The sequence below is a fragment of the Triturus cristatus genome, chromosome 6, assembly GCF_964204655.1.
Source record: "Triturus cristatus chromosome 6, aTriCri1.1, whole genome shotgun sequence".
Taxonomy (NCBI): Eukaryota; Metazoa; Chordata; class Amphibia; order Caudata; family Salamandridae; genus Triturus; species Triturus cristatus.
The window spans coordinates 892,869,324-892,894,360 of NC_140589.1; the positions used below are offsets into that span (position 1 = coordinate 892,869,324).

Here is a 25,037-nt window from a genome sequence, read left to right on the forward strand (position 1 = left end):
GAAGGGATGGGGTAAAGGATCAAAGAATGGATGGATGGAGGGGTGGGAGAATGAATGGATAGATTGAACGATGTACAGGTGAAGAGAACTAATCTACAAAGTGTCGTGCTTACTGTTTCTCTTATTCTGTGTCATTGGAATTTTGGTTCAAAGTGGGGAGTATTTTAATTTTCTAGTTGCTTCCGTGTCTAGCTAGAGTATTATACAACCCTAGTAGTAAGCTAGAAGTGTACCCACTGCTATTGCATCATATTCATTAACAAGCCCTCTCTCAACCAGCAGATATAACAACATGTTTGTTGCTGGAAGGGATTAAGATAACAAACAAAGCAAAAATAATCAACAAGAGACTAACGAAAAATAGTTGACTTTAGGAAAATTTTGTTTGCCTGCTGCTTGCAACATAATTGGCACATGCATATGGAAATAACAGAATGGAAACCAAAGCATGTGGATTTCACAAATGCCCAATTCACAAATGTTTCTGTGCTACAAAGAACCGAGGGAAGCAAAAATTGCTCTTTAGAAACGTACATTTGACACCCGCTCCACACAGTGAGGGGAAGTCGAATTTTACACACGTAAGGTGCATTTACAAAGGTGAAAAAGTCTGCTAGTTTGTCAGAATTCCTGCCATCATAGATTTAAAATAGGTGGAGGAACTGTATGGCTTTCTGTGTGGGGCTCCCTATATAAGGAGGTGAACACCCATAAACATGTATGTTTGAGGGCATTTACATGCCTCTTTAAAGTAGTTTTCCACTCTGTGAAAGAAAGTAAAATTGTTTCTGTCAAAGGCAGGAGTAAGTGCCTTAACATGACTGGAAAATGGGAAGCATTCCCAAATTTAACTGGGTTGTAGGGAACAGTGTTTTTTATGAGGAGAATGACGTTCCCAGGGAGAGAAAACAAAATTAACTCGCTAACGCGCATTTTTTATTTTCATTAAGGCATACAGAATTTTCCACTGGTGTCTGCAGGTGTATTTTTTGTGCGCTAAAATATGCCAGGAAAGCTATGACTGTCGTAGATTTCCTGGTGTACTCCTGTGATGAATCCCTGAAAAGAAGGAAATCGGCTACAAACGGTGAAGTAACCATATAAATGGAGATTTATGTATTTTATATTTGGATCTGTGTGACTTGGAATAGTACATTTTCAACAAATATGAATGTTCACCTAAACAATACTTAAAACACAAATATACAGGGGGAAAGATGTATTGCATAAATCACAGAGAATAGAGCGGATGCAGTGGCACATGACTTTTCAATAAAGGACTCCCTCCCCCTTGAGTATCTCCCCTGGATTAACCTGCCAGGTTTAGGAGGAAATAATAGGAACATAATAGGACTAAATAACATCTGCATAATTCCACCAAAATATATGGATATTCATCAGAATAGGTTACAACTGATTATAAATATTATTCTTGCTGATAATTAACATATACCTTAATACGGTCATTTCACTTGAATTAAAAAAGAAGTAGGTTCATGAAAAACAGGCTTTTTTTACCTGATTCTCTATGGCCTTCCTGTTTTTGGGGTCGCTCACGATGGAGAGCTGCAGTTCAGCCATCTTCTTCATTTTGCTGTCCATATCAATTTTCTGCACCAGACTTCTGGTTTGGCTTTTCAGGAGTCTGATGGTGTCCTCTTTCCCCTGCTTCTTTGCAAAGAGGGAGGCGCATGCGGAGTGTATGGCCGTCACCCAGTTTTCTAGATCTGTCTGGCTGGTGGCCTGCGGGGCAGAACAAACTATTAAACCTCTGTGAGACACCAGCAAAGCCCTCCACAACACAAAGAGAAATACAGTAACATCAGAGGGCCCTTTCTTGTACACCAGTGTTCTTCAAAGTCGGTCCTGGAGGGTCAGATCCATGCCAGATTTTTGCATATACCCATTTAGATAAATGTAGTTATCTTAAAAATCTGGCCTGGATCCACCCCTCCAGGACCGACTTTGGAGAACCCTGTTCTAGATTAAAAACAGTCTGCTTACCCAGTAACTGAGTCTAAGGAGTTACAATCCTAAATAGACTACTCTAGAGTGCCAAGAGACTTTAACCCTTTCTAAAATGAAAAAAATCTAGTGGTGCTGGGGTGAATGAGATCTACCAGCATTCAAGATCCAGCAATCAACAGTATTGCATCAGTCATTTTCTGCTCATTTCCTCAACTCATTATGTGATGCTTAGCTTCAAAGCATTTTAATCCAATGTGTGTTTTCTACACTCATTCTTTGTCACCTAGTCCTGCTTTATTTTTAGATCTCGCTTACCAGCAGCCCAGCCTGTCTGGTTATGAAAGACCTCCACTGTGAAAGCACAGTGGGCTTAAAGGCCGCCCCTTGCGTACTATTGGTTGGTGTTATTTTGTCATGTTCATTTCCTTGCTTATGATTCAATGACTTGCCTTCCAGTTATTGTGTTGGCTTCTCCCCTGTAGCATTACCACCTGGCGATACCTTTGATTGGCTAACATTGTATCCTTCCAGTGCTCACATGGAGGGAACTACTTTGTACTTTTTGAATCACCTCTCTGTGAGAGTGTCTACCTCCCTTCTTGTGCTACTCTCTCGTCTTGAAAACCCCACATCTCTGCGCTGTGTTGCTCCCCAACAGTCCAAGCTTGTCTGTAAAGACACAACAACCAGGTTATTTTTGCTGGGGTATGGCTGAAGAGTAGAAAATAAGGGGTGTGTTTGCTTTATCTCCTGCATTCCACATATTGCATAAAATCACAGGGTTTGGAAAACAAAGGCTTTAAAGACCCTGGGTGGAGGACCATTTGCTGCACTCACTCAGCTGGCCTCAGAGCCAGACAGAGTACTTAGCTTGTACTTCTCCCTGAGGCCCAACAAATCTACTCACTGGGCTAATGCAGAAGACCAAATGGCTGAATCCTGTGGGAAAAAAGTAGCCCTCGCCAAGCTTTTTTTTTTTCAATTCGACACCATCTATTTTTCTTTCATTCTGTTCTCAGTTTACTGAATGAAAATTATTTAAAATAAAATAAATATATAAAATATAATAAAACCATACAGTTTATGAACATTGAAAACTGTGAATTTAATGTACTGTTTTCCTACAGTATTTTCAAATGCTTTTTTCTTCACTTTAAGCAATACTTTACAGACAAACATTGCAAAAAAACAACAGCTCAGCACTTGCATTAGATAGATGAGATGTGCTGGCTTTGCCAATGCTTGTTTGTTTTGCTGCTCTATGTGGCAAGGTTTTATGGTATCAGTTTCTTTTACCTTTTCGCTATTTGTTTCTTTATATTTTTGTGTGACAAGTTTCAGTGGCAAGGCTAGGACTCAAACTGAGAATAAAGGCACACCCATGTGCATTCAGTAGAACTATTCTCCAACTTAACCTTTGATATGCTAAAAAGTGGGGGGTGGGCCCTCGTATAACAGAATATCAATGTACCAGAAAACAAAGAATGCCCTTCCAACAAACATATTTAGCAATTACTTATATTAAGCCCAGCTCTTTGTATCTAGGTTTTCCAAACTCTAAATCTTCTGCCTGGGATTATGTCCTTCAAATGTAAAGTTATCAAAATGTAGTTTGCTTTTCTTTTCTTAATCCTTCACATACTCTGCCAATTCCTCCCGTTTCCAATGATCTTTGGATGTCTCCAGTTTGCACTGGGCCACAAACACATGAAACATTTGCTGCGAGAGAATCTCACAAGCACTGCATTGCTTCACTAACCAGACACATGCTGCAGATACAGCAGACCCATATACCAATGCTGTCCGGCTGGAAGAGCACCCTGACCTTAGAGTTTCCCGCATCGTTGCAGACCAACATCCGATGGAATTGAGCAACATTGCAAGAGATCTTTTATATTTTGTGTATATGTGGAATGTCATTACAATATCCTCTTTTCCAATAAGAATACATTTTTATTTACATAAGTAGTCTTTTTTCTGTCAGTCTCCAACTTCATCAGCCCTAGTTTTGGATCTGATTTACCTTTAACACCTTCTTCTACTTCACAGTGTCCTGCCTCAACTTATGCCCTCCCCTGACTCACTCTTGCGGCTCACCGCAAAGGCATACTGTTCACTCATCTGTTCGGCTGAACTTCTACAGAGCTATAAAATGGATTCCTCCCCTGGGCGGTCTACAAGTTAAGCCTTCTTCCTGGTACTTGAACCCTCATGACCATCTCTCCAGCCCTACAGAAAGTACACAGCTTCTACAGCCCTACAGATAGAACTCAGGCATGGCAAGTTAGGGGTCAGTGCTGTATTAACGCATGGGCACGATGTTGCCCAGGGGCCCCATGAGTATAGGGGCCCCATGCAGACCAAAATTTAACACTCATTGTCCTTTAAACATTTTTATTCATGTGAGTGGTTCTGTAGGCAGGGCCCAGTGCACTGATTGACCCGGGGGCCTATAATGCTGTTAAGATGGCCCTGCTAGGGGTCCCCTCCGCTTTGACTCATTGCACTTTTGTTAGCTAAAGGGGACGTTGAGAGGTACAATTTGTTAGCCTTAACTACAAAACATGTTCAAATGCAGCTCTTCACATGCAGTCAGCAGAAAATGAAAGAAAGCACCTGGAAAAGGTAGACATCTCCGAAGGAGTTGCTGAGGCAGAACACGTTCTCCTTCTTGGGGTGCTCGGGGACGGACTGGACGACGCTGTCTTCCGCCAGCAGGGCGTACCTGGGTGAGTGGCTCTGCTCTGTGGAATTCCCCCCATAGGTCTCGTAAAACAGCAGGGTGCAACCTTTAATAAGAGAAACAGCATGAGATCACAGGTCAAGCGGGCCCCCTGCTCAAGACATGCTTTAGGAACAATGAGAGAAAGATGGGCACACTTTATGGGCAATCCTAAACATGACATTAACGGTCTGCTGCGAGAGACTGCACAAAGGCAGTGGGCCAGGACAAAGCATACACACAGCCATGGAGCACAGGCAACGATTTTGATGAGTTTGTTCACAATGGCCAGTCGCTTGCACTTCATAATAGCAAATTTGCTTGAAGTAAAACAGTATTCCACACTGTTGACCTAAGAACCAGCGGGGCATAGAATGGAAGTTCAAACCAGATGAGACATGGAGAAAAAGGGTACACATGAAGAAACACCAATATTTAGTCAAGCTTTAACTACTGCCCTTTTTTTGCAGTAGCATCATGAATTAAGGAAAGTTTTGAATCTTCGTTACTCCTGCCATGAATCAGCTTGGAGACGGGAATCCTGCAAAGGCATTAAAGCACTAGTTTTCAAAATACAATGTAAGGTACACTGTTAAGAGTATAGATGTATATATTTGAAACACAGGCAGAATTTACTTAAGTAGTATAAAACAAAAGGAATCGACGTATCAAAGGGTTTTACCTAGTATCTGTCTGTGGGGAAAACAGCTGGTACATGAGCCAAAATCCTGAATGTTGTTGGTGATTTAAAAGTAATGAAATACTGCAAAGCACCAATGCTACCAGTCAGGAGCTCCATTACCTTGTACGTGTTTCCTATATCTTTAAAAACTGGGGGAGAGGTGTTGCGCAGCAGCCAGAGCGGCTGACTCAGGAGCACGCGGTTCGCAGTTCGATCCCTGACGCTGGCAGCAGCTCAGCTCAGCATCATATGACTCTGGGCAATAGCTAACTTAATCTCCTCGACGGCCCCAGCGCCTTGAAACCCTTAAGGGTGATATGTTTGCACATAATTATAGGAATTATAATGCCAATCATTGTGCAAGTGTGTGGTGTGGACCCAGCGTTCAAAAGAATATTGCGCAATAAACTAAAGAGCAGCAGGCTGACCCTGCACAGTCATCACCGCACAGGGGCTAGCTGCTTGCAAAGCAGCAACTCTTTCAGCATCTGTAAGGAGATGCATGACCTGCCTTTCAGGCAAGGTTTTGGGGACCTTTGGGATTTCCTCTAACCATACACGCTGAAGACCACACTTGAAGCTCTATAGCACTCTTGCTTCCCGCAATGCAGGAAAATAAAGGACCAGAAGAAAAATGAGCTGGTCAGAAGAAAAAGAAAGAGACGGTCAATTGGTCAGCAAAGATGAAATGAATGTCAGGATTAATGTAGCAAGAAATAACTATTTTCCATTTTACAAGGGAATTCAGACCTCAGACACACCTATAATAAAAAAAATCATGTGAACATTCATCTGTAAGAAAGGAATGAAGTGTGGGGGGATGAGCTCCACGTCTGCACTCAAGAAAATGATAGCAGATTACAGATAAATAACGTGGGCCTGCACAGACACTCTTTTCTCACAATCTTTAAACAATCTTCAAGTGAAGATGAGTTCAATGAGGCCGTACAAGTCTCTGCTGGCGAGTGCATAGACTGCACCAACATGCCAACAAGCACTACACAAAAAAGAACACGGCACAAAGGAAATTTGGGTTGGGGCTGAGTTTAGTATGATACAAAAAACGGCCAAATTAAAAGGAAATAAACATGACACCAAGAATTTGGGGAAAAGGAATTAGTACAAGCTAATACGTTGACAAATAGTGACAACTGGTGATCGGATAATCCAAATAAAGGGTCACTGCGTCTACCTCCCTTCCCCGAGTTGTCCAATTCATTTGTTAATCCCACCCCATACCGCAACCAAAATTTGCGATGGTTCCTACACCCTTCTCCATGGCACCCAACATTGCTGTGTCTACTGCAACCCACTCCTCCTGAAAAGGGCCAGTAGCTTTGTAACTTGGTTTGCACTATGTAAATCGCATGCATGCATACATACATACATAGTGTATTTAGACCCTTGTGGACAGCTTGAACATCCCTTCTACAATTCAGGCGTACCTTACCAGCAGATTCCAAAGTGAGCTACAGTTTTGTTTCAATAGACAGTTCCATTCTGCCTTATTGTGACCTGGTCCTCGTACCGCCCACGCGCCCGGTGATAAATGCAGGGCAAAGATGGAAACAGAGCATGCCATTTCCGCCCACCCTTTCCAGACTGCTCTTTGCTGCTCTCTGACCTTTGTACGTAGTCTGTGTTTGCAGCCCATGAACGCCACCCATGCACTTTACTGGACTGGCAAAAGATGAACTGCCTGACGTCCCCCGGCTTGACGTCACTGCTTCTCAGTCTCGGAATCAGCGCGCGCAGTTCTTTCCTGTGCGCGCGTGCTTTCATTGCTCTGGTATCTTTGTACTTCCGGTTGTGGGTGGCTCGGAACCGTAATGGGTCTTGGTAATCTTCACCGTATTTGAGGAACTGCTTCGTGGACATCTCACTTCCTGACAACTGTCACAGAGATTATCAGTGGACCGCACCCCGCTGGGCCGCATGACTCACCCACCTCCAGGGCCCCTCGTGCCAGCCTAAATCTCGTCAGGAAGTGGAAGAGGTTAACCGAAAAGTTCTTACACACTGAAAATTAAATTAGGACGCAAATCCGAAATAAAATATATTCACTGTTGATGCGGATTTAGCTATTAGTAATTACGATTATCAAAAATTATATGAGTGTTTTACTTTCACAGCACAACCCACTATAACCATGAAACTTCTTTTCTGACGGGTGAGATACTTCTATCATGACAAATAACTGGCCTTTGTCGTTTCTTCATACGAGGCACATTAATATTCTATATTTCGGGGCCGCGTGGTTTTTCTTACTGGAAATATTCTGAAGACCAGATGTGAGACAATGTCCGTGCTACTTCAATTTCATTAGCTCCTTGGATGACTCAAAGAGTTATGAGAGTTTCAAGAGTTTGGGGTGACAGATATACCTCAACAGAAAGCAGGAATTAAGCCTAAAGTGGTATTTTAATACATAATAGAGTTTGGTGGTATATATTTCAGAACAGAGTTTTAAATATCTACACAGAAACGCACAGACACACTCCTAACTCGGCATCTATGTATCTTAATGATAAACATATCTTCAAGTTGCATGTCTGTGGAGTTAAGAAAGGTAAATCTACATTTACCTATTTATACCAGCTTTCACAATATTTTGGTAGTCAATATTAAGGGTACAATATCATTGCATGGCAACATTTTAGTATTCGATAATGTGACATGCATCAATATAAGGCATCATCAGTGACAGGAAGAGCTGCCAGCAGGAAGTGGAAACTCACCAAGAAAGGTTTTATGGGTGCCTAAAACCAAGCATTCCCACCAAGAACAGGGAAATAAGCCTAAAGGTTCAGAAGTGTCAAATGCCACACCTTTGACAGGAGGTGGATGGACACATCCTTGAAAGTACGCATCCTAAAAGAACATGGATGCCTTATTGCTTCTCTATGAACTGGAAATCAGAGCGAAGAATTATAGGAAATAAAACAAATCTTCCTAATTTGTAGTGCGAGTAGAGGTACAGCACACTTGATATTTCAGTTATGAACACAGTTTAGTGTGCGTCCCAGCAAAATGAATGGTTGGCAGGGATCTTACGCTATTGAAAAAAATGTCTCTTTTCAAGCCTACCCGCATTACAACTCTCTAGGGGTCGTGGCACAGATGCTTTGAAGGGCATTTTGTGACTGGAAACCTCTGATTTAGCAACCCCGATTACAACTGCAGCAACCCATAATTTCTTAATTACTTCTACCTACTTGTTTCTGAGGATGCTACCACGTGGAACACCGGAGCAATAAGGCTTGGCGGAACAAAAGGCACTTTTCTCCTCTGCCAGATTATACCAATCACAGCTCGGTAGTACAGAGGTGGTCGGTAGCCTATCTACAACACATGATTATTTCCCTTCCATTTTCATTTGGACTACTTTAAGCCTACATTTTAACTTCTATTCTAGTGATGCCGGCATTGCGTTATCTTTGCCTCAGCCATAATTGTATTACATAACTGTACGCCAGGGGCTAGAACTACTCAGAGTTAGGACTGTAGTAACTAAGGTAGTGCCTCCAGCCGTTTGGAGTTGAATCAAAGAAAGGCATATGACCTAACCATCACAACACACTGTGACCACTGTAGCTTGAACACTCATATTGTAAGTTAATTTTATGGATTAATCTTCATGTCTCATTTTAACATACCCAAGTTAAGGGGGTTGGGATGTTGGCATGGCAGCGATAATTGTGAATGCTGCTTTGGCTATTTGTAGCTTAGTTTTCTTTTGGTATTTGTGATCAAATCTAACACCACCACATGTAGTTCAACATCTACCTACAATGCAAGATGCAATGTTAAGTTTTTAGGTCTTGTATACAGACAATTTTAGCTGCTGTTGAAGACATATTGTGTACACTACAAACACTTAGAGCGGGCTTTAGGTTAAGCCATTGCTTAACATTGATTGACTTTCATGTCAATCTTATTCACTAGCTTTACTTCCTCTTCTTTTGTTTGTCCTTCAAGTGAAGCATAGCTTCTTTACCATCCTTTTGATTAGATGATTTATATTCATACACAGTTCCACATCAAGGAACTACTTTTTTCTTGTAAGACGTCATGAGAGTCCATGTGTATTCTTACTATTTTTTGTTTGCTTTTTCTAGGGGCTGGCAGCTGCAACTTACTACTGGGTTCCTCCTTTCTATATAATGTGCATTGGCATACTTTTTAATATACTGCTCCAAGATGGACGTTCACCGTTTAGGAATGGTAAATGAAAAGAGAAAAAGTGGCTGCCACAGCATCATGTCACGAGTAGCGCAGCTGTGATGACACAAGAGCGCATATTTATCGCTGCACTTGTGCTTTCTTCCTTTCTTTTTTGCAGATGCCTTTCAGCCTCTGCAATAACCATTTTTTTCTTTTACTGATGCAGCAAAAAGTATTAGCAAAGTCAAAAGTCGAGACCTACTACCTATGGGAAATTTTGTTCCACACTTGCTTTTCAGAAATGTAGCCTAACCATATACCCTCCACATTCGAATAGCACTTGTTACTTAGCATGCGTTTAGTACGCATGCAATTACAACGTGGTCGTTAGAACGACCGCGTTGTTAGTTGGCATACCTTTACTAGGCAATTCGGAACAACGAATTGCAGTAGGGGGCACTGGATGTTGGAATAGTATAATTTACTATTCCAACTCCAGTCTGTGCGGACTCTAGGTAAGGTGTTGGATTTAAAATCCAACACCTTCTCCCCCCTAACGCAAGTCGTTGTTCTGACTCGCGTAGTAAAGGTATGCAAACTAACAACGCGTTCTAACGACCGCAGTGTAATGGCATGTGAAGTATCGCATGCGAAGTAAACGCTGTTTACCCCACATTCTCTTGAAGATGATAGAAAGGGAAAATGTGGTACCTGCTAGGAAAACATGCACCCAACAATATGGCTCCATCTTTCACAGAAGATAATAGAATGATTACCTTTGAGGGTGATCCAGTACTGCTTCCACTTTCTGCGTGTCACCAGCTCCAGTTTCTTCTCTTTCTGCAGGGTGACCAGAGGCTTGAAGAAGAGCCACCCCGCCTTGCGCACAACCCCTTGCTCCTTCTCGTAGAGCAGGTCCAGTTGCTCCAGGGAGCTGAGCGAGTCGCTGCTGGACTCTTCTGTTTCAGGTCCAGTGGCTGGGTTCTCCACATTGGACTTATCAGTCTCCAGTTCCCGCATAAAGCTCTCATAAATGTTCTGGCGCACTGCATCGCTGCTGATTGCGTTAGAGGACTCACTTCGCTGGGGAAAGATCTGCCCAGAGCCAGGAGACCACTGGAAGCTCGACGACTGCACCGGAGAGCCGGAGTCTGCTGTGAGGCCGTCAATTCCACTGTCAAAGCAGTCACCCATGTCTTTGCTTTTCAACTCCTGTGTGAAACAGAAATTGCAAATCATAAAATTAGCCAATAAGTTCAAGGAAACTACTTTATTACCTTTTAGGCTTGCCTTCTTGTTTCTTCTTTGTGCGTTTCCATTAAGTATGCACCACGGATGCTATACACATAAACAATAAGTATAATGAAACTGTAGGAAAACACTTAGGGGCAGATTTACAAGCCCCTTGCGACACTTTTACGCCACTGTTGCGTCACTTTTGTAACGCAGCAGCGGCGTAAACCATGCACCACGTTGCGACTTATTTACAACGTGATGCATCTAAGCAGAGGCGTCACGTTGTAAAGCACTGCGCCACATGAAACCTGCGTCAGGTTTCATGTGGGCGTTCCGTCGCTGTGTGGGCGTTCCGTCGGAGGAAAGCCTTGGAAAAGTGACGCAGTGAAATCTACAAGATTTCACTCAGTCACTTTTCCGACACCGCTGAGTCAAAACCTTGCGCCTGCTTGAAGCAGGCGTAAGTCGTGACGCAGCATGTTGGAGATAGGCCGGGTTGGAACAGTGCTAGAGTTGCGTCGGGCCCGCGACATGACTCTTGCACTGCGCCAACCTTACGCCGACAGATACGTCACGCATCTGCCTATCCGTGCGCCATGGCGCGCCGCATTGTGAATGCAGCGCATCCATGGTGGCGCACGGGTAGTTTTGCGTGATGCATCATTCTGGGCGAATCCCTGCTGATTTGCAGGGATGTGCCAGAACTTGTAAATCTGCCCCATAAAGTCGGATGTGATCATCAATTTATTCAGACATGCAGTAACTCAGTGGACTCTGCATTTGCTATATTGATTTGTGTGTAACCTGCATGTCAAATGCAGGATCCCAGCACACATGCATGAATTCACATTTGCTAAAGCTGTTTAATTTTTTTCAGTACACGTGATGCTGTGAATCTATGGTTATATATAGTCTACCTTGGTTTTCGTACTAGACTCTACAACACATTTACAGATCAAATGCTGACCTTCGGGTTTTCCCTCTTGTTCCCGTTCATCTTTTCAAAACTAAAACAGGCTGATTTCGTTCAGCTTTTTCCCCACTTTGAAGCCCATAGTCCTTTAAATTAGTGTTTTAGTCTCCCATCACGTTGACCTAAATAGAACACCATTTAACGAAAAAAACATATTACTTCACTGCAAGGATGTATACACACCTTTTGGTAGAGCCAACACGACTGACACACCAAATGAACAACCTGTTGTTCAAAGACTGAAACCAAAGGTAAATAAAGTCAATCAGTGATCGGTTTCAGAATCTAGGCTAAGGGATATCTTGACTGACATAGTTACTTTGGAGACAGGACACACAAATGCATGACTGGCAGCAGTTTACACTACGTTGTCGGGGCAAACTGGAAAGCAGAGGCTGCCAATTGGGGCAACCTTTCTACAATAGCTGTCCACTAGCCTAGCATCTGTTTGGGATACTTTAGCTAATAGTCAATTTCATTTTTTAACTTGTATGTTATAGAAAATAGTAACAGTATACACACAAGAGAACAACTAATCGGGTTTCTGTACACACTCTTTTTTTCTCTTTCTCCTTTTCTCTCACCTCGTTTCATCCTCTCTCCCTTTCTCACTGTACGACCTATATTTCTCGGTCTCTTTCTGTTCTTTCACTGTCTCTTTCTTTCTGGGACTCTTCCATTTTCTCTGCCTCTTTCCCTCTCTTGGCCCACTTCTTTACACCTCTCACTCTTAAATACTTTCTTCTCTTCCTACTCCATTTTTCCCCTCCCCTTTCTTTCGCTCTTCTCAAACGTTTGAACCGTGTTCATTGACCTTCTTTGGCCGCAGATCATCTGCCATGGAGGACCCCTTGGTTTCCCAGGTTTGGTGAAGCAATAGTCCTCTACGCTACTATCAGTTGACTCAGCTTGGTCAACACTCACCTGAAAAAGTTGTTCATTTACTCAAGACCTTCACTCAAAGTATGTCATTGGAAGTGGTTGTTGCTACTCAACAGAAGTAAAATGCTCCCACTGAGAACACCCAATGGGTCTTTGCGATACTCCTGCCAGGCACAACCCTCAATTCAATTCAATTTGGAATAGTTACTTCCATCAGGGGGCCTCACCTTTCTCCTGTATCTGGCTCCCTACACTTACAGTTGTACCATAGACACACCACCAGCCTTCTCTATTCACCTTCGCCTTTCAACTCTCCAAGGTAAAGGGATTCCGGGAGAACTAGTTGTGAAAATTAATTTATCAGCCACGAAAATGTGCATTCTTTTATTTTTTAAGTCTTTTCATTCAGTTTTGATTGTTAAACAGTCCCAACAACCTCAACATATATCAGAGCAAAGCCAGTAAGTCATGAACTGGCTTAAGTTTCACTTCTCTGTCATTCTCTACAAGTGTTACTGGACTGCTTCACAGAAATAAGCCAATGCCCATTAGTTCCACGAGTTGCTGTCTTACGCCACCAACATCGTGACCCATACTTGCCTGTGGGGCTTAAGTGAGTCACAAGAACAGAGGTATGGAAATAGTGTCTGGTGTCCCGACTCTCACAGCTGTAAAACGTCTTCCCTCAAAACTCTTTCACCACAAAATGAGTCAATTTCAACTTAGCAACAACTGTTTGTCAAGGGATATAAAATCATAAGGAGGATGGAAAATATAAGTGAAGGCCGACAAAGGATGATTCTTATTCTGATATATATATTTTTCGTGGTTTTGATGGTTCTTTGAACACAAGTAAAAGCACGGTGGCTGTTTGCCTGTGCTCCATGCGCACTGACCTATTTAAATCAATTTATCTATGTCACCCCATTTTAATACGTGCATTAAGACTGTGTCACAAGCAGTGATTACGAAGAATTGGTTTTGTGATCACGACTAAGACAAATTATAAAAGTGCATTTTTTGTCCACATCCACCTATATTGGTTGCACATTTGGAGTACTTTGGTTTTTTTACATGCCCTAAGGAACAGATTGATCAAGGCGCCATGGTTTATTCTCGCTTTGTCTCTAGATGAAAGTGGAAATCAGTGTACTTCTGATCTACTAACTGCGCAGCTGTAAACCACCTTTGTAAAAATATATAAAGACGGCAGTAGTTTATGTGATGCGAGCAGAACCCTGGTTTCCTGATCTGACATTGTACTAGAACTATTTCAAATGATAGAGTGTTTACAGCCTGCACAATCAGATCACTGCAATTATTTCTAAATGGGAGGCTTACAGGGACAGATAAGCTCTATAACAGGCAGTATAGAGGGACTAAGATGTTGACATGACAATCCAGCCTGAAATACTAAAGGAAGATTGCGAAGGATGCTGGGGCCAGTCCTCGAAGTCTGGAAGAGGTTTATTGTGAGGTTCACAGAGTTACAAGGTCACTAAACGAGCTGTGAGAAACAAGTGCAAAGTATATAAAGAAAGGTCCAAAGCAAACAACATCGCGCAGGTAAAGGCAAGGACAGCAACAAAGGGGGTTTAATATCAGTGTACTGATGAGATTGAGGGCCACATCAAAATGCAGAATGAAAGATTAAGGTTCCCTCCAGGTTAGGGAAACACCAGACTCAAGCCTGGATCGGATGTAGAACTGTTGGTTCTGCGGGCAGCTGCAGCACCCGGCCCTGCTCTCACTGCTCCTGGACACCATGAGGAGCTGCAAAGGCTCCCCCAGCTTTCCACTCACCTGCTTTTCTACCCCCCGTATTCCCAACCCCAATTCCTGCACAAAGGACTCAAATTTAGCCCCCCACATGCAGTTACCACCAGCTCTAAGCAGGTGGCAAATGGATGCAAATTTGGGCCATTATTGTTGAAGGGATGTGAAAAAAACACTGATGTGGACCTGGTATTCCTGGTTCGGCACATTATTCCCCATTTCAGGGGAAATCACTCAATAGTCCCTAAATAAAGGTGGGGGATACCGGCCAGAGCCAAAGATGCCAGCTTCTGATATCCCAACAAATAAATACAGAGAACTTGTAATAAGGATCTAACTGTTGCACATGGATCATGCAAGTCACTACTACTGAATGCGAAATACAGAACAGACAACATAAAAGGGCAACATTCTGCACAGCTCTGAAAGCGCACCCCCACTCTGCACTAGCTGGCACTCCTTCATCAGCGTGAATAGAACCCATTCATGAAGGCACATTCATAATACAGTTGCGAGGGTCTGAAACTTTCAGAGAACCCAGGTCCTTTCTGTTAGTAGAACCATTGTGGGATTGAGAGTAAAGGCTTGAGATTCTCTGTTGGTGCAAAGACTGAATGAAATGAGGAGGACTGGTCACGTACCTTGGATGCAACAGCACATCTCAAACCTGTCTGCTGAGAATAATAATTGTTGGAAAGGGGCAACTAGGAGCTATCACCAGTGTGTAATACCAATTAGAGAGCAAGAAAACAACCACCTTATGTGATACCTTTGTGGTCGTTTGTGTCAAATAGTCTAAAACAGACAATTCAAGATATTCTTGAGGAGCACCAATTCCAATAAAACAAACCAGCCCTGTGGAGGTGGGCTATCAGCTGGAAAAATGGTGGAAATTATAGTTCCTGCTTGTGTGCATGGAGGAGCATCTCTGCTCCTAGGACTCTCTCTGTATGTACCTAGACCTCTCTCTCCTCAGGCCTTTGCTTGATCCTCTCTTGGGTTACTTGTTCTCATTCCTTGAGGACTCACCTTGTAGACACTTTACTCCGATCAGTAAATGCTCTGGACATCTCACACGAACTTCAAACCACTTTCCAAAGGGGAACTCTAGAAACCTGCATTTTAATTCAATATACTTTTTCCCTTTGTGGTTCTAACAGTCACATGGTACCTTCATTTTCTCCTAAATGTAACATTTACCTTAGTCTGAAGGCAATGCAGGCACAGCCGGCACAGGTAACAGCGGTGAGGCGCAGCAGGGTGGAGTCGACAGATGAAGGGATAGGCAAAGTTTTATAAAAAAACACTTACCATGTGCTGGCCACATCACTAAGAAGGCGAGCGCAAGGTACGTGGTTTTATTAATTTTTAGGTCTCGCCTGACCCAGCGCATGCACTGGTCTGGAGAGACTTTTTGTGAGGGCTCAAAAAAATGCTTCCATGGCCAGCCTAGAGCTACAGTGCATGTGGGCGGGCGCGCACTTAGGAGCAGAGGCTGGCAAACCTCGTCATGCTCATTAAGCGCCCGCGATCACTTTCGCGGCGCCCCTTTGATGTTCTCGTTCAAAGAACATCAAAGAACATGTTGTTTGTTAATGCTTTGCTGCGCCCGTTTGACTTACAATGTGCTTTCTCTTTCCACAAACTCGATGTTTGTGTTCCTTTATTTTTAGATGCTTTTAGTATTACTGTTTTGTGACTTAAAGAACATTAAGGAAATGTTACTGTGAAACTGGACAACGTTCACAGTGTTTATTTCTGATCGCAGCGGCTGATTCATGTCCGTTGCACCATTCAGGGAGTCCTTTCGTTGGCGCTTTCACGAGGACATGATGAGGAAGCTGGAAACTTTTGGCACATTCTCTTTAAAAGCACAGCATATTGGCGAATGGTTAATCGATTAGACCTATGTAGCGCTTTAGATCTCAAAGCGCTATGGTGGGTGCAGCAGTTACAACTCATGAAATATGGGGTGCAACTCACAAGGAGGGGGCAGGATTGAGTGCACATTGGCTGCAATCGAACTCTTAAGATGATGGGCTGTGTGTATCCATTATCAGCACTCACTCTTCGCTAAGTGATCTTGTTTGTTTTGTTGTTGTGTTAATGCTTTGCCGCGCCCGTTTGACTTACAACATGCTTTCTCTTTCCACAAACTCGATGTTTGTGCTCCTTTATTTTGAGATGCTTTTAGTATTACTGTCACACACACAACCCCACATACAACCACACACACAACCAACCACAGGCACAACCACACACACAACCACACCCAACCACACACACACAACCACACACACAACCACACCCACACACACAACCACAACTACACAAACAACCACACACACACACACACAACCACACCCACAACCACACCCACACACAACCACACACACACACAACCACACAGACAACCACAACCACACACACAACCACACACACAACCACACACACAACCACACAGACAACCACACCCACAACCACACACACACACAACCACAACCACACACAACCACACACACAACTACACACACACAACCACACCCAACCACACACAGAACCACACACACACAATCACACACACACAACCACACACAACCACACACACAACCACAACCACACCCACAACCACAACCACACAACCACACCCACAACCACACACACAACCACACACAACCACACCCACAACCACACACACAACCGCACACACAACCACACACACAACCACAACCACACACACAACCACACACACAACCACAACCACAAACACAACCACCCACACACACAACCACACACAACCACACGCACACACAACCACACACACAACCATACACACAACCACACACACAACCACACAACCACACCCGCAACCACACCCACACAACCACACCCACAACCACACACACAACCACACACAACCACACACACAACCACACCCACAACCACACACACAACCGCACACACAACCACACACACAACCACAACCACACACACAACCACAACCACAAACACAACCACCCACACACACAACCACACACACAACCACACACACAACCACACACACAACCACACACACAACCATACACACAACCACAACCACACACACAACCACACCCAACCACACATCCACACACACACCCACAACCGCACCCACAACCGCACCCACAACTGCACCTACACCCACAACCACACACACAACCACACACACACAAACATACACAACCACACACACAACCACACCAAGCACTGGCATAGCAAAGAGGTCTCGCCTTTGGGACCTTATAAGTGTTTAGCCACGCAACAGTTGATGTGGTTGCACCAAGGATATTGTGCTGCATAACTAAATACTTAGAAGGTCCCAAAAGCGAGACATATTGGCTATGCCAATGCTTGTTTTATTTTACTTTCACTATCCCGTCGTCTGTTGACTCCCTGCCCCACCACTGTTAACTGTGCCGGTTGTGCCTGGGACAATGTAATAACAGTACTGGCATTGTGCAGCAACGTGATCATCACTGTCACCTTAATGCAAACTTCACAAAGTCTGCATGGTCTTCCATGTTACACGGCTGATGCTGCAGTACTGCCAGCTGGTACCTAGTTCATGCTCACCGCCCTTACATAATATAGCAGGCAAATTTGTATAGTGCACTTTAACCCCGCTAAGCGGTCTCTTAGGGCTGCTGTCAGATAACAAATGCTTATTGTTACCAGACTAGGTGTACTCATTTTATCGACCTCAGAATAATTTAAGACTAAGTTTAATCGCTGGGACTTGAAATTGTGACAATGGGGTCAAACGTGGATCTATGGCATGGATGTCTCACTTCATTGAGCATCCAGGACCTAGTAAGTACATTTCACAGAATACCCACCAAAGCGAGAAAAAAAGTCACATTTAAATGCAGTTTGCAAACAGTAGTCAGACACAGTGAAAACCCCAATGTCTGCTGGAAAACGCTCTTTCTCTTTGTAAAAACTGAGTAGAGTGGAATGGCGCAGAGTGCAGTAGAGTGGTGTAGAATGGAGTAAAGTGGCATTAAGTGGTATAGAGGGAGTTGCAAGAGTGTATGTAGCAGAGTGGAGGAGAGTGTTGTGGAGTGTCAGAGTCAAGAGTGTGTTATGGTGTAGAGTGGAGGAGAGTGTCAGAGTGGAGTGTAGTGTCGTAAAGTGGCTAGAGTAAGTGATGGATGGTAGACTGGCGTAGAGTGCAGTGGTATAGAGGGCATTGGTTTTGAGAGGAGTTGTGCAGAATGCATTGGCCTAGAGTGAATCGATGTAGAGCGCAGTCATTCAGAGTAGTGTGCACTGGCGTAGAGTGCAGTGGTGCAGAGTAGATTAGATTGGCATAGAGTGCAGTGGCATCGAGTGGGGAGAAACAGAGTAGAGTGGTGTACATTGCGGAGGTGTACAGTGCTTTGGCGGCGTGCAGCTGAGTGACAGTAGAGTGGAGTGGCATACATCGCAGTGCAGAGTGGCGTAGAGTTCAGTGGCGGAGAGTGCAGTGTTGCTGAGTAAAGTGTCATAGAAACAGTGGTGTATAGTAGAGAGCAGTGGCATAGAATGTAGTGATGCAGAGTGGGGTAGTGTGGCATAGAGAGCGGTGGGTAATGTACAGGGAAGAATAGAGTGAAATAGAGTGCAGTGGTGCCGAGTAGATTGGCGTAAGTTGCAGAGGTGTAGAGTGCATTGGTTTTAACTAAACTGATGTAGAGTGCAGTTGTGTAGAATACAGTGGTTAGAGTGGCACAGAGTGCAGTGGCGAAGTGAAGAGTGGTGCAGAGTAGAGTAGTGCAGTGTAGATGACAGTGGCATAGAGTAGAGTGGTGTAGAGTGGAATGGCGCAGAGTGGAGTAGAGTGGCGTAGAGTGCAGGGCATAGAGTGCAGTGGGATAGAGTAGATTGTTTCAGAGTAGAGTGAAGTAGCATAGAGTGACGTGGTGCACCGCAGAGTTGAGTGGTGTAGGGAAGAGTGCAGTGGCACTGAGTACAGTGGCGTAAAGTGCAGCAGTGCAGAGTAGATTAGATTGGCGTGGAGTACACTGGTGTAGAACGGAGTGGTACAGAGTAGAGTGCATTGGTGTAGAGTGCAGTGGTATGGAATGCAGTGTGGCAGAGTGGAGTGGTGTAGCATGGACTGGTCAGAGTTGAGCAGAGTGGCCTAGACTGGAGTGGTGTAGTGTGCAGTGGTGTAGAGTAGAATGGGGTAGAGTGCACTGGCGTAGAATAGAGTGGTGCAGAGTAGAGTAGAGTGGCTCAGAGTGGAGTGACATAGAGTGGAGTGGCAGAGAGAGGAGTGCTGCAGAGTAGAGTGCAGAGGTGTGGAGTGGTGCAGAGTTGGATGAGTGGGATGAAGTGGAGTATGCATGCTGTGGTAGCACAATGCCATTACAGGCTACACATCTTCACTTGAAATGACCATTACATTTGCATAGAACTACAGTTTTACTGTGGACAAACGATAAGAACATAAGTTACTTACCTGTAAACTGTGGTTCTCCAGTATTGGTATCTTTCATAGATTCACATGCTTGAATCATTCCACGTCGGCGAAGTGGGAGTCCCACGGTACATAAAATAGCAATATAGCAATAGCATAGCAAAAGCACAGCTAACAGAACAATAGGAAGTCTTGTAACATAGAAGCTAATAGAAACTCCAGCCAATCAGGAAACAACACCCTCTTTAACCTTCTCCCCAGAGGCTCAGGCTCTTAGATTTTCGAGCACGAGAGTGACATAAGAGTCAAGTATAAGAGGGGAGCCTCTGAGGGGAGGTGGGTGGATCGCATGTGAATCTACGAAAGATACCAATACTGGAGAACCACAGTTTACAGGTAAGTAACTTATGTTCTTCTCCAGCATTGGGGTATCTTTCATAGATTCACATGCTTGAATCAGAGTAGATAGCAGTAATTCTAGAATTAAGTATGGTAAACCATAAGTCAATCGTAAACAGAGTACGAGAGAAATACCTGTACATAAATACAAGATAGCAGTAAACATGGGCACGTTTATCTGCAAGAGTACAAATATACATACATTCTGTGCAGGAGGAGGGAAGAAACAGAGGCTCACCTTATTTAAAAAGATTATGTAGCACCGCTTGCCCCACAGCTGTGTCTGCATTGTTGGCAGTAGTGCTTGGTAAAGGTGTGTCTGCTGGACCATGTTGCAGCTCTGCAAATCTGATAAAGAGGCACACCAGCAAAGAGAGCTGTAGAAGAGGAGACTGCTCTAGTAGAATGCGCTTTCACCGCTGCTGAAGTGTCTTGCCGCTTGCTGATGGCAAAAGGAAATTGCACTAGATATCCCACGTGCAATAGTCTGTTTAGTTAGTGGATGTCCTTACGCATCCTGCCGTAGGCTATAAAAAGCTGATCATTTTTGCGAATACTGACTGTCTTTTGCAAGTAAAATTTTAAACATCTTTTAACATCAAGAGAATGTAATGTATTTTCCGCTGGCGACTGTGGATTAGGGAAAAAAGTTTTTAAGATGACCGGCTCATTCAGGTGGAAAACAGATGGTACCTTAGGAAGAAAGGCCGGATTAGTGCGGAGCACCACAGAGTCTTTGGTAAATTAAAGAAAAAGAGGTTTAATAGTAAAAGCCTGTATGTCGCTGACTCGTCGAGCAGAAGTAGGAGCTAAAAGCAGTGAAGTCTTCCAAGAGATGAATTTGAGATCGGCCTTATGAATGGGCTCAAATGGGGGCTTCATGAGTTGAGCCAACACAACGTTCAGATGCCAAGGCAGAGGCGGGCATCAAATTGGCGGAAACATCCAAAAAAAGCCATTGATAAATTGTTGTATTATTCTAGAAGAATAAAGAGAATTGGAACTATCCTGCCGGAATCTGGAAACTGCGTCCAGAAAAACCTTAAGAGTAGAGGGAAAGAGTCCTGATTTCGCTTATTGTAAGAAAAAAGGCAGAAGCTGCTCTGGCGCAGAATAAATAGGGTGAACATTTGAGGCTTCACACCAAAGACAACCGTTTCCACGTAAATTTGTAGGTTTTGATAGTGGAGGGTGCACTGGCTTTAGCAAGGACCTCTCTGCAGTCCGAAGGAATAACTAAGCTGGCAAACTCATGGTGATGTTGGATCCAGATGGCAGACCTGTCCTTGGTTCGTAGCAAGAAGATCCGGAATTGGGCGGAACAAAATTGGATCGCAATCCGACAAAAGTAGGAGCTCTGTAAACCAGATCTGGCGAGGCCATCTGGGGGCTATGAGAAGAATGCAGCAGGGTTCTCTCCGCATCTTCCGAAGCACCCTTTGGACTAGAGGAATCGGTGGAAAAGCGTAAGCATAATTTTTTGACTAGTTCATCAAAAACGCATTCTAGTACGACCCTGGTTGGGGAAGCCAACTTGAGTAGAATGGGCATTTGCGGTTCAGGTTGGTCGCAAACAAATCCAGATTGGGGCGTCCGCAAAGCTGAAAGATGCGGTCTAACATTGGTTAATGAAGTTCCCACTGGTGGTTGGATGAGATCGACCTGCTCAAGGAGTCTGCTAGAATGTTGGACACTCCCGGAACATTGACTGCCGTTAAAGTGATCTGATGCTGAATCGCCCAATCCCAAATTTGCTGAGCTTGTAGGGATAGCAAAGTGGACCTTTTGCCCCCTTGTTTGTTTACATAATGCATGCTTGTCGTGTTGTCCGTCTGGATTAACACTGAAGCTCCGTGAATGAGGTTGCAAAAGGATTTCAGCGCCAGGAATATAGCCAGTAATTCCAAGAGGTTTATGTGCCAAGTTTGTTGCTGTGTGTCCCATTTCCCCTGGACTGTGAGGACCTGAAAATGCGCTCCCCACCCCTCGAGGGAGGCGTCTGTAATGAGGATGAAATTTGGAGCGTCCACTACAAACGAGCGGCCTACTGAGACGTTTGGTATGCAAGTCCACCATAACAATGCTCTCTGCATCCGAGATGTGATGCTGACAACATCGTCGAAGGACCCTGAGACTTGCTGCTATGGTTTGTCGAGTTCCTCCTGTAAGGGTCTCATTTTGAGGGGACAGTTGGAAATTAGGGGAATGCAGGAAGAGAGCATTCCCAGAAGCGGCTTGAACTGTCGAACAGAAATTGACCTTTTTGTGCGCAGGCGAGTTGCCAGTGTGTAAATTCGTTGTTCTCTTTTGTTTGATACAAATGCTCTTGTTTGTTGGGTGTTTATGATGTCCCCCAAGAAAGTCCTTACTTGAGAGGGGGTAATGTGAGATTTTCTCCGGATTGATGGAAAGGCCCAGCGACTGAAACAGAGACCGGCATATTAGAGTGTGTCTGGTTGAGACTGTGAATGACTGCGCCTTTATAAGGCACTCGTCGAGATAAGGAAAAATTTGGACACCAGCTTGACAAAGGTGTGCTGCTACCGGTGCCAAGACCTTGGTAAACACTCGGGGCGCAGAGCGGAGGCCGAAGGGAAGGACCTTGAATTGGAAATCTCTGCCAGCCACTCTGAGGCGCAGGAATTTTCTGTGTCTGGGTAGGATAGGGACATGAAAATAGGCATCTTGAAGGTCCAGTGTTGTCATGTAATCCTCCTGAGACAGTAATTGAAGCTCCTCTTGGAGAGACAACATCCGGAAGGTTTGTTTCTTGAGGAATTTGTTGAGGGATCAAAGGTCCAGAATGGGGCACCACTCACCCGATTATTTCTTGATGAGGAAGAATCTTGAATAGAAGCCTGCATCCCTTTGTAGATTTGGTACCACTTTGATTCTCCTTTCTTTAACATGACCTTGATTTGACATAAAAGTTCCTTCAGATGGGCAGGAGGAGGACCCCTGGGAGGAGAATTTGGGGGAAATTTTACAAATTTTAGAGTGTGTCCTCTGGGCACTATGTCCAAAACCCATCGATCTGTAGTTATGGCAGACCAGTTGGAGAAGAAATGTGAGATGCGCCCTCCAACCTTGGTCGATTTGATGGGTAGAGTGGTTGGCAGGTGGCAGCTGTCACTGTGTTTTTTGTGGAATTTCTGTCTCTGTAGGAGGATTTTCTTCTGTACTGCTTGTAAGAGGCAGCCGGCAGTTGACAAAAAGACTGCTGTTCCTGGGAGGAGGAGTAACGCTGTTGACCCTGATAGGGTTGGTACTGCCGGTATTGATTGTAGCCTCCTCGAAAAAAATAGGAGGAAGCACGACCCTTCGCACCACGAAAGGGATGTTTCTTAAATTGTAGAGTGCCGAGAGTACGTGCAGTGTCGGTATCCTTTTTTATTGCTTGGAGGGCGTCATCAATGTGCTGGCCAAAAAGTGATTCGCCGTCATAAGGCATGTCAATAATTTTTGTTTGTCCTTCTTGCCGGAAAGAAGTAGCCTTAAACCAGCCCTGATGTCAGAGGACTGCCGCCCCTGCCAGTTGGCAGAACCCCGTGGAAGAGATGTCCACTGCACAATCAATGATCTTGGCAGAGATCCGTTCTCCCTCTTGGAGTATCTTTAAAGCTTCCACTTTAGAGGCCTCGGGCAACATGTCGATAAAGTGGGAAATTCCGACCACATTTGCCTGCCGTAGCGGCCTAGGATAGCAAGAGAATTAGCCACCCGGACTGTAGTTGCCGCCATGGTGGAAAACTTCTTCCCAATGGAGTCAAGGCATCTGCCCTCTCGATCAGAAGCCGACAACGGAGACGAGGGATTCTTGGCACGACGTTGTGCCACCTGAGAGATAACCGAGTCTGGCTTTGGTTGACTAATAAGACAGGCTGGCAAATTATCCGGGGCCTTGTACTTCTTATCCAGGCGTGGGAGGACTGCAGGAATGGAGACAGGGGTCTTTATGACCTTCAATCCCTTCTGCCAGATGAAGTCGATAATCGGTATAGCTCGTACCTATTTCTGTGGCTGTTCTTTGACATCATATAAGAAACAATCTTCATCTTAGGTGACCATAGGGAGATGGAATCTCTTGGCCGCTCTGTCCATGAGAACATGAAACTCCTATATCAGCTGGTGGAGAGTCAACAGGAGTTGGAGTGGTAGGCGATGGAGTCTGGATCTGATAATTGTCCCACTCGGAAAGTAGGAATCTATCATCAATCTACCCTTCTTCTTTGTCTTCGTCAGTGGTATGTGTGTCCTCCAGATTGTGAGATCTCGATGCCACCAGAGAAACTGGAGGGGCGGCCCAATGATCAATGAAGGCGGAGGAATAGGCGTGTGAGGAACTGATGAAGGCGGCTCCGAGGTAGGAAAACGGCGGTAGTAGTCATCAAGCATATGTTGCAAATTGGAAATGAGTAATATGGGCATCTGTGCAGTCGGATTTTCAAGTGGTGGTTGAATATTAGGCTCTGAGTAATAATCATACTCTTGGTCATCATCCATATCCTAGCACTTTATGAGAAGCTCAGAAGGACTAAGAGCAGCAAGAAACCGGTCATCCTCTTCTAAATCCTCTTCATCAGCCCCATAATCAAACAGCTTCAATGGAAGATTAGGAGATGCTTGAACTGGTAATAGAAGATCCAAGGAAGGCTGTCTGCGCTGAACCAGGTAAACATCCGTCAGTCCTGATGGTGGCAAAAGAGTTGCTGAAGGCTTCAAAGGGACTAGAGGCATCAAAGCTGGAGGTGGAACCAAAGATTCCGCCGATGAAGCTGCAGCCGTCGACGTGAAG

At 44.4% G+C, this 25,037-nt stretch overlaps 1 protein-coding gene across 3 annotated transcripts in view; it reads right to left on the reverse strand.

Annotated features, from left to right (window-relative positions):
- The window catches only part of TIAM2 (TIAM Rac1 associated GEF 2), a 336,144-nt gene that overhangs the window by 255,975 nt on the left and 55,132 nt on the right, over positions 1 to 25,037 (reverse strand). For all 3 annotated transcript variants that reach the window (XM_085611533.1, XM_085611535.1, XM_085611534.1), the window contains exons 4-6: positions 10,313 to 10,748; positions 4,585 to 4,757; positions 1,519 to 1,743 (exon numbers count right to left, since the gene is read on the reverse strand). In XM_085611533.1, coding sequence (XP_085467659.1) covers positions 1,519 to 1,743; positions 4,585 to 4,757; positions 10,313 to 10,748 — 834 coding nt within the window. The remainder of the gene's footprint in view (positions 1 to 1,518; positions 1,744 to 4,584; positions 4,758 to 10,312; positions 10,749 to 25,037) is intronic.